The sequence below is a fragment of the Saccopteryx leptura genome, chromosome 6, assembly GCF_036850995.1.
Source record: "Saccopteryx leptura isolate mSacLep1 chromosome 6, mSacLep1_pri_phased_curated, whole genome shotgun sequence".
Taxonomy (NCBI): Eukaryota; Metazoa; Chordata; class Mammalia; order Chiroptera; family Emballonuridae; genus Saccopteryx; species Saccopteryx leptura.
This window is the reverse complement of record NC_089508.1, coordinates 25,110,634-25,124,408: the sequence shown is the minus strand read 5'-3', so window position 1 is coordinate 25,124,408 and position 13,775 is coordinate 25,110,634. Positions and strand designations below refer to the sequence as shown.

General features: G+C 52.2%; 1 protein-coding gene across 3 annotated transcripts in view; it reads left to right on the top strand.

The window, feature by feature from the left end:
• The window catches only part of ESRRB (estrogen related receptor beta), a 180,340-nt gene that overhangs the window by 154,805 nt on the left and 11,760 nt on the right, over positions 1 to 13,775 (top strand). For all 3 annotated transcript variants that reach the window (XM_066342537.1, XM_066342535.1, XM_066342536.1), the window contains exons 4-5: positions 5,969 to 6,079; positions 6,772 to 6,933. In XM_066342537.1, the coding sequence (XP_066198634.1) occupies positions 5,969 to 6,079; positions 6,772 to 6,933 (273 nt within the window). The remainder of the gene's footprint in view (positions 1 to 5,968; positions 6,080 to 6,771; positions 6,934 to 13,775) is intronic.

The window sequence follows — 13,775 nt, the reverse complement described above, 5'->3', positions numbered from 1 at the left end:
TTTTTTTTTACAGGGACAGAGAGAGTCAGAGAGAGGGATAGACAGGGACAGACAGACAGGAATGGAGAGAGATGAGAAGCATCAATCATCAGTTTTTCATTGGGATTCCTTAGTTGTTCATTGATTGCTTTTTCATATGTGCCTTGACTGCGAGCCTTCAGCAGACCGAGTAACCCCTTGCTCAAGCCAGTGACCTTGGGTCCAAGCTGGTGAGCATTTTTTTTTTTTTTTTTGCTCAAGCCAGATGAGCCCGTGCTCAAGCTGGCAACCTCGAGGTCTCGAACCTGGGTCCTTTCTCATCCCAGTCCGACACTCTATCCACTGCGCCACCACCTGGTCAGGCGAGCCAACATCTTGAGAACCCAGTCCATACCTCTTCGGGAGGGTCTTCTCCTTGTTTACTAAAATTATGAGCAGCATATGCAAGAAAATATAAAAGCACAGTGTCCAATAATAACCGTAAACATAGTTGAGCGACATCCGTGTAGGGAGAGTGCAGAGAAATTCCGGCCTCTGTCCACTGTCCCTGCCCTTGCAGAGCTGACCTTCTCAGTTGAGAGCAGCACATCACTACAGACAGATGTGTAGAAGGCAGGGAGGTGACTGGCCTGAAAACACTGTACAAATATAGAAACTAAAGGGTACTTGGCCACGGAAGGAAGGTGCGTAAAGAAGTTCAAGTCTGTAAAGGGTTGTCACGTGGAAGGGTGGTCTTGTTAGGGGGGTGATGTGTAGAAAGCGATTCAGAGACAGAATTTAATTCAATACAAGGGGGATATTTCCTGAGGAATGGGCTGCCTTGAAGGACTATGTTTCCGGAGGCTAGAACGACAAATGGAAATTGGAGAAAAGATCCTGAGATTCTTGTTTCCAAAGTCTGAGGTGCTTCGTTTTAGCCGGGCACCATCATTTTACTCAGACACTTCACTGGGCTACAAAGACAAGTGAAAGTCCCTGCGCAGGAGATGCCCACAGTCCACCAGGGAGATGGGCACATACAGAGGTGAATTAAAGTCGGTTGAGGCCCCAGAAAATATTGGGCCCCTTAAAAAAAAGAGACAGGGAAAATAAAAATACATATTAACGATATTTTTAAATAAAAAATATTATGTACTATTAAAGTTAAAATTGCCCATATGAAACCAGACTTGGTGTCATTAGAAAAAGTGTAAAGTTGGGGTTATGCGGGGCCCAGGGCGTGTGCCCGGTGCACCCGCCATTAAATCTGCCTCTGGGCACATGGTGTATTGTGAAGAGTTGTGGTTTGGACTGTAGTTACTGCAAGAGAGGGTGAGCAAAGGGAGCCCAGGAACGGAGTGGCAGGTCTGCCAGTGGACGTCTCAGGAGTGATAATACTTGGACTGGGCAGGGACTTTCGTACATTCTGGATGCTAATTGCCTTTGGGAATAGTGTGGGCAGGAGGGATAAGGTCACTTCCCTTAGGTGACAGTCCATCTACCCCAACCCCAGCCCATGGGGAGGGGGTTCCTGGATTGGGAAGCACGTGTTTCTGCCACAAAACTCTTCTACCTGAAATGGTCATTAGCACACCCTGTCTATGGGACAGTGGGGGGCGGGGACTCGGCAGTGGAGCAGACCCGGGCCCTGTCCTCTAAGAGCCCATTGAATTGAAGAGCTGACGGGACTCGAGGGAAGCAAGCGGGAGGGGCATTAGATGGGCCAGGTGAATGCAGAAGCACAGAGTGATCGCAGCGACAGCCTCACCCGGCCTGCTGGAACCATTTTCCAATATACAGAGCATCTGCCCATTATTACGTCTTTTGATCGTCACAAAAGCTATACGCGGTGAGCAGAGTTGGTATGACTATTGCCTCCTCCGTTGTACCAGACGACGAAGCCAAGGCTGCATCACCCATCAAGGACAGAGGCGGGCCTGTGACCTCGGTCCTCGGACCCCCGGGCTGGGCAGTTACGGCCTTGTGCAGAGGGAGAAGCAGACAGAAAGCAAGGAGAGCAAACATCTCACACCACGTGCCAGTTTGTGCATAATCAAAGCCAACAGGGTACTTTTTTTTTCTTAAACAAAATTACCTGATAATTGATACATTTATTGATTGGGGCCATTGACCACTGTGCTATAAAGATCTGGAGGAGAAAGTCTAGAGGGGAGTTTACACTTGTGTGTCCTGGGAGGTCATACTCTGGAATGGCAAAGAGCTTGGATGCTGGCTCTATTGTTGGGCAATAAAAGAAACTAAATCTCTCTGAAAAAATAGGGATAATAGGGATAAAATAGAGATAATAGCACCCACTTTATATGCTATGGATTATATCGGGCAATACATACAGAAAGTCCTTTGTAAATTAGGCCATTCGCATTCTCATTAATGTGGTTTTCCAGAGATGTACACAGTGCTGGGGAAGAGAAAGATGGAGGAGGAGAAGGAGGAGGAGGAGGATAGTAACAGTTACAATTTCTTAAGCATGCACTGTGTATCACATGCCCTGGCAGACCTTGGTAGAGGCACCCTGCCAGGGTGGGGGTAGGGAGGAAGGAGGCACACCCATTGCTGTGTCCATCAAGACTTTCTTGAACACCCACGAAAGGCCAGGTCCTGTATCAGGACAGAGGACATGCCAGATGGAGGCGGTGACAGAGGTGGCAACTGCCCATCTCCTTGTCTTGCTAAGGGATGGGTGCCTCCTTTTCCTGTTGGTTGGGAAGTTTCCACTCTCGCTGACAGCTGTCTGAGGTGAGGCAGGCTGCGTGGGAAGGGAGAGCTCATGAGGCGTCCTTCGAGGAGAGAAGGTCAGTGAAGCGAGGAAGGGGCTCATCCCAGACTCCACATCAGGCCCTGGCATATAGTAGATGCTCAGGAAATGGGGGTCCTCACTGTCTTATATGAATGAAGCTTGGCATTTTCACTCTTGGTCTTTTCAGCTCTCCAAGGGGAAGCAGATGCCGGGTGTCATAGTCGGGGGGAGCTGCTTTGTGGCTGTGTCATAGGATGGGGTTAGGAAAACTGTCAAAGGTAGAACTTTCCCCAACAACTCTTCCAGAGAGGTACCACCCTCCCTGCATTGATGTGCCTGCTCCTTCTGCCCTCTCCGAAGGCTGGCAGTGGTGAACGGGGCAAATGCGAGCCGAAGTCGTACCAGCACACGCATAGGTTTTGTGCCAGATAGGATTCAGTGTCCCCTTCAAGGTCCCAGGGACTGATGAAAGTTGATTGACAGCCGCACCTGCTAGGGTGCTGGAGTGCAGCACTCACAGACTCTTGTGTGAGAATCACCTTGTGAAAGTGCTGACTCTGGATCCTTGGGGGCCAGGCCTGCGATTCTTGCATTTCTAACAAGCTCCTGGATGGTGCTGATGCTGCTGCCCGGGACCACACTTGGAGAAGGAAGGCAGCCCTCCGTGCCCCGCCCACATCTACTCAGTCCTCTAGCGCTGACCTGCCGCCACCTTGCCACCTTGCCCCGGCAGCCCTGCCCAGGGCTTTCTCTGGCCACCAGGCCGGCTCAGCCTGGAACTGCGAAGTGAATGCCCCACGGCCCTCGTCTGCATCAGGGCAGCTGAGGCCTGTTTTACGCTCTCCCAGGGACTCTGCCAAAGGGAGAACTTTCTATTGTTCTCATAAGGAACTTCCTCTCCAGCTCTCCTGCTGGTGCCTTCAGGGCTCACAGCAGGAGCCTACTCAGGAGCACACTCAGTAGTGCCTGTTTCCTGAGATGGTCCCCCAAGTCAAGTGCCTGCGTGTGCATCCCTGTCCCGGGGTCTGCCCCTGGAGAGCCCAACTACGGATGTGGTCAGTCTGCAGCCCACCCTGGCCCTCGAAGGGAAGCGGGAGTTCCCTGGAAGCCCATGAGGGGGCTCGAGGACCACACGCAGCAGCCGGCGGAGGACGAGAGGCAGCCCGAGGGCCCTGCACAGGAGTCTTCACTCTCCTCTTTTTTTGTACCATTTGATAACGATTCAAAGCCAGTTGGCTCTGCCTGTCACCAGCTCGTGCTTCCACCTCCAGAGGGTGGAGGGAAGGAGGACCTGGACCCCTCTGATATCCATAGTGGTCCCACCAGAGTGACCCGCGATAGGGGAGTTACCTTTAAACAGGAAGCAGGGTGCGATGCTTGTAAGGTGAGAAGGAGGCCACTGGTGGAAATGCTGATCAGTGACTGGCCCCCAAAAGGCAAGTCACCTGGGCGTGGTGCTCACAGGTCCTCCGTGCCCTCCAGGAGGATGGGGTCTGAGCCCCTAACTGGAAGCAAAGGGATGGCACTCCTCATTCCTGGAAGTTCCTTTGGGGCCATTAGCATTTAAAGAGCAGTCCCTGCTCATTCAATGAACAGTCATTGTACTTTCAGTTGTTCTCATGCTCTAGGAAACTTCCTCTCCAGTTTCCAGACTTGAATTTGGTAGCTGTGCAACATAACTAAGAAACAGCTGGGAAATCCCCTCTGGCTTGGACAGGCTCTAAATCCTCATTGTGTGAGGTGACAAGTATCCCTGCCTTCCTCTTCCCTGTCCCCACGGGAGGCCGGGAGCAGAGGCCAGGCAGGGGACAGTGTTGGGGAGACAGGGCCCTGAAGGCAGCAGCCGACTGGGGCTCTGTCAGGGTGGAGCTTCACTTCTGGGAAAAGGACCAGAAGTTAAACTTCGCCGGTCACCATGCCTGACCAGGCGGTGGCGCAGTGGATAGAGCGTCGGACTGGGATGTGGAAGGACCCAGGTTCGAGACCCCGAGGTCTCATCTGGCTTGAGCAAAGAGCTCACCAGCTTAGACCCAAGGTCGCTGGCTCCAGCAGGGGGTTACTCGGTCTGCTTAAGGCCCGCGGTCAAGGCACATGTGCAACGCACAATGAGAAACTGATGATTGATGCTTCTCATCTCTCTCCGTTCCTGTCTGTCTGTCCCTGTCTATCTCTGCCTAACTTCGCCAGTCACCTGAGAGGCTAAGGAGTCCTCTGAGCTTTCTTCCTCTCAGGACGCTGGCTCCCGACTTTCTGTGTGTTTTAGTCACGGCCCACGTCATGGTAAGGAAGGGAGAGCCATTCGTTTTCTGTGTCGTTTATACTTTGGAGCTAATTTGATGGGCCCCTTCCATCTTTCCAGGTCAGGCCTCCCAGGCTGGTGGCCAGTCTGAGCTTGTGTGTGCCCTTGGGTGAGGGGCCCCCTCCAGGTCCTGCCCGTGCTGCTTGCTGGTGGGGGTGTCAAATGGTACATGTTTGTCTAGATAGCAGGGGCTGCGGGTGGGTGGGTTTTTAAAGGCGGTAGGGACCCAGTGACAATACGGATCTCTCTAGGATTGGGCCTCACTCCTGGAACAATGGGTGTCAGTGTGGAGGGGCCACACTGCTTTGCATCTACCGCTCAGATACTTCTAGGTACTGATTTTTCCAGATGTGACCAGGGCCACCTGCCTGCCCATCCTGCAGGGACTTAGTGCAGGTGACCGACTCTGGAACTCGATTCTAGACTTTCTGAGGGTGGGACCCAGAAACGGATATTAATGATATATAATGAGCGCCTACCCAGATGCCCCTGGGGTGAAAAGTTTGAAAGTCCTTGTTTTCGCTCTTTTGAGGTACCCGCCAGCAGCAGGTATCCCCTTCCTCTCCGGAAGCTGACTCAGCCCTCCCTGGATTCACAGCAGAACAGAAATAACGCGTCTTCTTTCCCCAGCACGTGGAGGATTGCTTCTGTCGCTCGTTCCCGTTTAGAGACAGAAAGACTCCTGCGCTGAAGGCTGCGTGGGACGGATATCAGCAGGATACTGAATCCAGGGAGGCAGGACCAGCCCCCAGACAATTGGATGGGCCATGACTGTAGCAGATTGTTGTAGGATTGTCCGACCGCCTGGCCGGCGGCTGGCCATGAGGCAGCTGTCAGAGGCCCTCTGAGTGTGGCCCTGGAGGACCCCGCCAGTGCTGACACCCCGACATCAGCATTAACATCCCTGGTGATGTTGAACAGCTCTCGAGATTTTCTCCCTTTCCTCCCAACAGGTGTGCGCCTGGACCGAGTGCGTGGAGGCCGTCAGAAATATAAGCGGAGGCTGGACGCGGAGAGCAGCCCCTACCTGAGCCTACAGATTTCCCCACCTGCTAAAAAGCCATGTGAGTGTCAAGGCAGTCCAGGCCCCATTTGCCTGCAGGTGTGCTGAAACATCTGGCATCCCTTGGGGAAATGCCATCTCCTCAGCACTGGGTTAGGGGACCGTGTTGGCATCCCTCGGGGAAATGCCATCTCCTCAGCACTGGGTTAGGGGACCATGTTGGCATCCCTTGGGAAAATGCCATCTCCTCAGCACTGGGTTAGGGGACCGTGTTGGCATCCCTCGGGGAAATGCCATCTCCTCAGCACTGGGTTAGGGGACCGTGTTGGCATCCCTCGGGGAAATGCCATCTCCTCAGCACTGGGTTAGGGGACCGTGTGGGTCTTGGGGAGGTGGCATCAGTGCCCGGCATTGGTGTTGGGTACTTCAGAATGGCACTTTATTCCAAAGGCCTTTCCACATGGGTTGCCCCAGAGGGTGGTTGCAAATGAAGCATGGTCCTAAGAAGCCCTGGGCTCCTGTATCCAAAACATGCCCCTCTAACCACCCACTCAAAGCAGGTTCCTCTTGGGAGAATTCACCAGGCAACTTTTCGTTGGAGGGATAATTCTCACCAACCCGAATCACCACTGGCAGCACCTTGGTGGAGTCAGAAAGGGAGGGAAGATTATAGCTATGTTTGACCATCTCAGGCTCCCCCCTGACCCCTGCCCTCTTTCCAGGCACTGACTTTTGCCCCTTTGGTCTTTTCAGTGACCAAGATTGTCTCCTACCTGCTGGTGGCTGAGCCGGACAAGCTCTACGCCATGCCTCCCCCTGGCATGCCTGAGGGCGACATCAAGGCCCTGACCACTCTCTGCGACCTGGCAGACAGAGAGCTCGTGGTCATCATTGGCTGGGCCAAGCACATCCCAGGTGAGTCCCGCAGGCCCCGGGAGAGAGTGGAGCCAGGGACTCCCGGCCACTCTCCCCCTGGCCGTGGTTCTGACGCACCGGAGCCTGGAGCTCAGGAACTCTGGAAAGTCTTGGCAACCCTGTTTTCCTCTGATTTCCTTTTCTCTCTTTGTGAGGTTGGAGGTGAGCAGATGTTTGGAAGGTCCCATAATGATCCTAAACTCCTGGGGGCTCTTCAGAACTGATTCTCATTCTAAAGGGGGTCTGATTGCATCTACGATTGGTGATATTCAAAGAGCAAGTTCTTCGCATCCTTAACGGCCAGAAAGGAAGGTTTTCTTGTAGACTTTATTGGAAATATGCTGGAAGACAAGGCAGCAGAGGATTGGCTCTGCAGGTCCCTGTTAGAGGCGGGTGGAGTGGAACGGTTGCGAACGCGGCTTGGGAATCAGATTGGGATTCAGGTTCTGGGCCTGTGATTTAGGCACTAGCTGTGTGACCCTGGGTGGCTCCGCCCACTTCTTGTGGGAATAACCTCCTTCATGGGCTGTGCCATGAGGATGGCATGTGGGCATGCATGTGAGTGTTAGGCACACGCTGACGTCAGTTGCATGCTCCCTGTTGCCACCTGCCTGACCTCTGAGGGGGGCCTGTCTCCTTAGGTGGATGGTGATTTTTTTTTTTTTTTCCTGTATTTTTCTGAAGCCGGAAACGGGGAGAGACAGTCAGACAGACTCCCGCATGCGCCTGACCGGGATCCACCCGGCACACCCACCAGGGGCGACACTCTGCCCACCAGGGGGCGATGCTCTGCCCCTCCGGGGCATCGCTCTGTTGTGACCAGAGCCACTCTAGCACCTGGGGCAGAGGCCGAGGAGCCATCCCCAGCGCCCGGGCCATCTTCGCTCCAATGGAGCCTCGGCTGCGGGAGGGGAAGAGAGAGACAGAGAGGAAGGAGAGGGGGAGGGGTGGAGAAGCAGATGGGCGCTTCTCCTGTGTGCCCTGACTGGGAATCGAACCCGGGACTTATGCACGCGGGGCCGACGCTCTACCACTGAGCCAACCGGCCGGGGCCAGGTGGATGGTGATTTTTTACGATCATTTCTGGCATGGAAAATATGTGTAATGAACATGTTTCAGACAATATGGACTCTTCTTCACTGCATGCTGTCCCCAACCCCTCTTTTTAGCTTTTCTTGTTCTGGATAAATTATGTGAGCTGACTTTTTGTTTTTGTAGACACCGATACCCACATATTTTATATTAGGCACATGTTGGGGACATTTCTAAAGTCTGTACATTTTTTTATTCCATTAAGGTCCTAACAAACTTGGCTCACAGTGTGGTAGGGACATCCTGTTGTCCTCTGGCAATGATGCACTGTGGACTGGGATTCTTAATATCTCTCTGGCAAGGGACCCTTTATCTTCTTGTCCGTAGACCCTATTTTTGTCTGTCTGTCATGAGCTCTAAAAGATGAATACGGCATGCATGGTTATATAGCAAAACTGTCCCAGAATTTAGATGCCAAGATGCACAGTTGATTGGCGTGAGTGAGCAGGTCCTTACGTCAGACGTGCCCAGTTTACAGGGAGGAGACTTCCCTCAGACAGGCTTGCAGAGAGCCCACATGGCTCAGAGGTGGTGCTGGTGTCACTCAGCTGGCAGGATGTGCAGAATTCCCACTTTGGGGGCTCCCTGGAGGCCCCGAGATATTTTGACTCCGGGATGGGCTCGCTGGGGATCTGGGCTGCAGCGCCCTCACTAAGGAGCTCAGCCTCTTGGGATTACACACTCAGTAGTTTTTTGAATCTGTCCTGTGCTGGTTCAGCACAGATGTGGGGTCAGGCCACTGCTTAAGACACCTCAGCCTGGATTGCTCCACTAACCCAGGGCCAAATCGGGCACAGCGCCCTGCTCCCTCCCATCACACGCTCCTCTTCTGGGTGGAGCAGACGCTCTCTCCAAGCAGTGGCTCAGGAGTGGCTCCTGGTGGTCGCCCCAGGTCACTGCTTCCCTCTTCCACCGCCTCACCCCTGCAGTGCCTCCCAGGGGGTAGCGTAGAGCCAGGAGGCACTGTCTCCCTTGCCCCCATTCCCTCCTCTGTCCTATCTTTCCAGCTCCGTCTCCTGCCTGTTGCCAATGCAGAGGGCAGAGCGGACTGGTTCCCGGGGATACAGACCCTGGACTCAGGCAGACCTGGGTTCTGATCCCAGCTGTCTTTATTGGTGTTGCGGATATTCCGTTTTCTGGGCTCCTGTGCCCTGTCCTGTGAAATGGGCCTCAGAACAGAGCACTCCTCACCAGGCTGCTGGGGGATATGCCACACTTAGCCCCAGCCCTGCCCTCCATGGCCAAGGCTGTGACCACTGTCTTGGCGAATAGTGTTAAAAGCCTCCTTTTGCCTCGTTTCTTCTTGTTCAGAGATGATTTCTTTTTGATTAAAAAATAAAATAAACATAGGGGCTCACTTGTCTACCTCAAACGCTAATTTGCCTATTTTGTGTAAATCTGCAGGCTGAATTATTTGGGCCTGACCTTCTAGTGTTTAAGGTAAAATTAATTAATAGGCTCTCCTGCCACTGCATGCAAACTTCATATTAAGGATGATGACACATCAAATGCCTGATATATTTTAAATAATTGACTTAATCCCATTTTAGATGAGATGAAAGCTCTTCTGAAGGCCTACTCACCAACCCTTAGGAGGAAAAAGAGCACAACAAAGAGAGCAGGCTGGGTAGAAAGGCAGCGCTGTGTGCCTGGGCTCCACCCTGGGACGTGTGTTTGCTCCTGTCCATCTTGGTTCCTGTTCAGGCAGAAGGACTGGCCCCTGTGCCTGCTCGGGAATAGAGTTTTGAAGAGGATCCCAAGCCTCTGTCCTTAAGCAAAGGAACCCACATCTCATGCCTCAGTATCCTCTAGCCCAGGGGCAGTCAACCTTTTTATACCTACCACCCACTTTTGTGTCTCTGTTAGTAGTAAAATTTTCTAACTGCCCACCGGTTCCACAGTAATGGTGATTTATAAAGTAGGGAAGTAATTTTACTTTATAAAATTTATAAAGCAGAGTTACAGCGAGTTAAAGCATATAATAATAATTACTTACCAAGTACTTTATGTCGGATTTTTGCTAAGTTTGGCAGAATAAATCTTTATAAAACAACTTACTATAGTTAAATTCTATCCTTTTATTTATACTTTGGTTGTTCCACTACCGTCCACCATGAAAGCTGGAACGCCCACTAGTGGGCGGTGGGGACCAGGTTGACTACCACTGCTCTAGCCTCTAGTCCAGAGCCCAGCACACAGACGGCACTATATAGTTACTTTTGCATGCATCTATTGAGCATTAATTGTATGTAAGATCTCTTGCTAGAGTTGCAGCTGATACAAAGCATTAGATTAATTGCTGTCCCAAAAATCCCATTTGGGAATAAGATGGGTAATTTTAAAAAACCTCTGTCATAGAAAATTTTAAACAAAAGTCAAATAGGGTAATGAACCCGTGTGTGCCCATCACCCCACTTCAGCAGTTCGCACCCCACAACCAGCCTTGTTTCATCTCTGTACACCCACTTCCCACCTCTTGGTTCTCATCTATAAGACAGGTGCTTCACGTACAGCAAGAAGCACCCCAAGGTGGAGTTTAGAGGCAGGAGGGTGGCCATGCGCTGCAAGGGGAGAGAGCGGAGCCTGAGCTAGGCCTTGAAGGTCGATGGGCAGAGGCATGGAGAAAGGTCCAGAAGGACATTGTATGCTGTGAACACCAGCTTTCACACACAGTACAGAAGCCTGCACATTCATGCGGGCACTGAGCGACGGATCATTTCAGCACAAACTCATTCCCAGCACGCCCCGCCTTTCTACCGTGGTGTTGAACACATGGTGTGAGTCCCGTGGGGAACTTGGGGCTGATTGGGATTTGCTCAGAATAACAGCCACTCCTTTGTTTGAGTCAGTCTGAAGTCACCCTCCTCCAAATGTTGATTTTCTTTCCAAGTATTGGGCTGTCCAGAGGACAAGCCCAAGTCTTTAGAGTGAGTGCCCACCCCTTGTTCCCGGTGAGAGGTTAGAACAGAGCCCACAGTCCTTCCTAGACAGTGGGCATCACTTGATGAATCGCAGCCTCCAGATGTTACTAGCCAGTTGTCCTCAACCCAGGCAGCGCGGAGGCTGCCCCAGGCAGAACCTTCTCCTGCCAGCCCGCGGGGGGTAGTCACCAGCCCTGCACGCCCTGGCTGACACGTGTATAGTCTCTGCAGGGGACCCCCAGGGGCCTCCTCACAGAGGATCCCTCCGCGCCCGCTCCCAGGTAGCCGCCGTCTGGCTCCCACTGGGGAGAGAAGAATGCCAGCGGCCGATGAAATATGGGCTGCCGAGTGACAGCAGCTGGGTCTGGAGTGGCCTCAGATCCCATAATTACATCTCCCTTTATTACCTCTGCTAATGGCCCTCCAGGTCGACAGAAACGATAATAAATTAACAGATTATGAACTCCACTTGCCACAAATTATGTGCTCTTCTTCTTCTTCTTTTTTTTTTTTTTTTTAAATTCTAGGAGCTCATGCTGTCAAATCACTGGGGACTGGGGGGCTGGGGAAGAACCTGAACGTTATTAGATCAGTTGGTGCAGATAAAGCAACTTTCTGGGGGGCAGCAGAGCTCAAGGTGGGAGACCTGGGGAGACAGGGCCAGTGGGCAGCCAGCTTGGGCAGACCCTCAAGGGGCCAGTGCCATGGGGTCAGCCAGGCACAGGGACAGGGCTGCACTCCCAGGGGCACGGCCACACTCAGCCTCTCCCAGCAGCCCCCTCTGGGCCTGGTCCCAGAATTGCTAATAACTTCATGGAGGAGAAGACAGATCCCAGCACTAGAAAGTAGGAGTGAGTGTGCGCTGCCGACGGGCAGGGAGGAATGGCGTAGCCCCTTTTGTTTGAGCTTAAATAAAAGCAAGAATATGTGCTTCTAGTCAAGTTGTTGGATGTGACAGAGATCGAAAATATGGGTTCCAAATCTCTCATCTTTCTTGTGCATCCCTCTGGGAGTTTCTTGTAGATGTACAGCCTGTGTGTGTGTGTGTGTGTGTGTGTGTGTGTGTGTGTGTGTGTGTGTGAGTGGCACTTAACCACATGCTCAGCAGTGCTCTAATTGTTCCACACTTTAGCTCGTTTAATTCAAACAACCCCATAAAGTCAGTACTGTTATTATACCTAGGTTACTAATGAAGAAACTGAGGCACAGAGAGCTAGACAGGCAGCAGTCAGCAAAGCCGGGATTCTAACGGACAGTCTGACTGGACTCCATGCCCTTCACACTTACACCCCCGTTGGGCTCCTGAGATCTTCCACATCCACACACGGTCTCTCTCCTCCTTTCTAGTGGCTTCTAATGTGCCATTCATTTAACTAATAGTCACATTTATATAGTGATTGCATGTATTACGCTGGTTACATTTAGGTTGTTTCCGGCTTTGGGCCATTTCAAACTGATCCAACAAATACCTTTGTACACTTATCTTTGTGTCTTTCGGCATACTTCTCTTTCTAGGAGAAACTCCTAGCTGCGCAATTGCTGAGTGAAAGGGAGCATCCCTTTCCCTTTGTGCTTGATTTAATTTTATTGTTGGACAGCTTAAACACGAACAGGCTCGAAAGCCAAAAATAGACAAAAGCGTATACACAGAAGCCTCTTTTCCATCCCTATCCCCTCCCCCGTTTTTCTCCTAGAGGTAACAGTTTTTATTTCTCCTTCTTCCTCCTCGTATTTCTTTTTTCAAGTATTAGAAAAGGTCAAGCATTCCCGCCTTCCTTGCACAGAATGACGCAGCTGTGTACACTGTCCAGCACCTTGCAGGGTGCATTTGGATTTGCCAAGCTATTTCCAGGTCCTTTTGAAGATGCTCAGGGAGGAGGAGCGAAGTCCGCGGCCGTATCCTCTATTCAGCCAGCCTCGCAGGGGGGTTTGGACACAGGCCTCATGGGTGTGTCCTCTGACGGTGGCACAAAACCCTCCTGGGAATTGTCACCTTTCCTTCCCCCACCTGCCACCCCTCTCCCCAGAGGTCAGGCCTGTCTCTGATTCAAAGGCAGCTAACTCCCCACTCCATGTCTAAAGGACTAAGAGGGGCTAGCCAAGTTATTTTGTCGCATTTTTTCATCACCTGGGAGTCAAGGCCAAGTGGCATTTGTCCATTCCCTCCTCTGTGACTTGAAGGTCTGTGGCGTACCTTCTTTGCACCGAGACGGGTGCTTGGCGGTGGGGACGGGAAGATAACAAGGAGCTTGGCACAGGGCATGCGGCACCGAGGGGCATGCTGTCAGAGGCGCCCTCGCCACCCCGCAGAGCTCAGTCCCAAAGCCCCCGCCCGGACTCATTTGGGCCACATTCTCCCACTGAGTCTTCTCAGAGCCCTCCATCTTGGCATAGCTCTTCTTATAATCATTACTTCATGGTGACGTGTGGCACGTGGTATGTCCTGACCGTGAGCTCTTAAAGTCGGAGTTTGCCATCCTGCTCCCAGTGCCTCGCACAGCGCCTGGCACTTAGTAGGTGCTCAGTAAATGCTGGCTAGGTGAATGAAGAGGCAGAAGCCTGCTGTTCACAGTTTTCTTGTGATCACGCCTGCGTGATTAACCTCACTGGGGTCTTTTCTCCCTGTTCCCAGAAGCCTAGATCTTACCTCACCCTCCCTCTCTGCCACCTCCCAATTCAAGTGTCTATTAATTTCGCCCCATCCACCTCCTACACCTTTCCTCCCATTATGTCTGCTCTAGGCCCCCTCCCTCAGCGCAGTCCCACACTTCCCTACATACACACACCCTCATGGGCTGGCTGATTGGTATCTGTTAATTAATGTCGCCC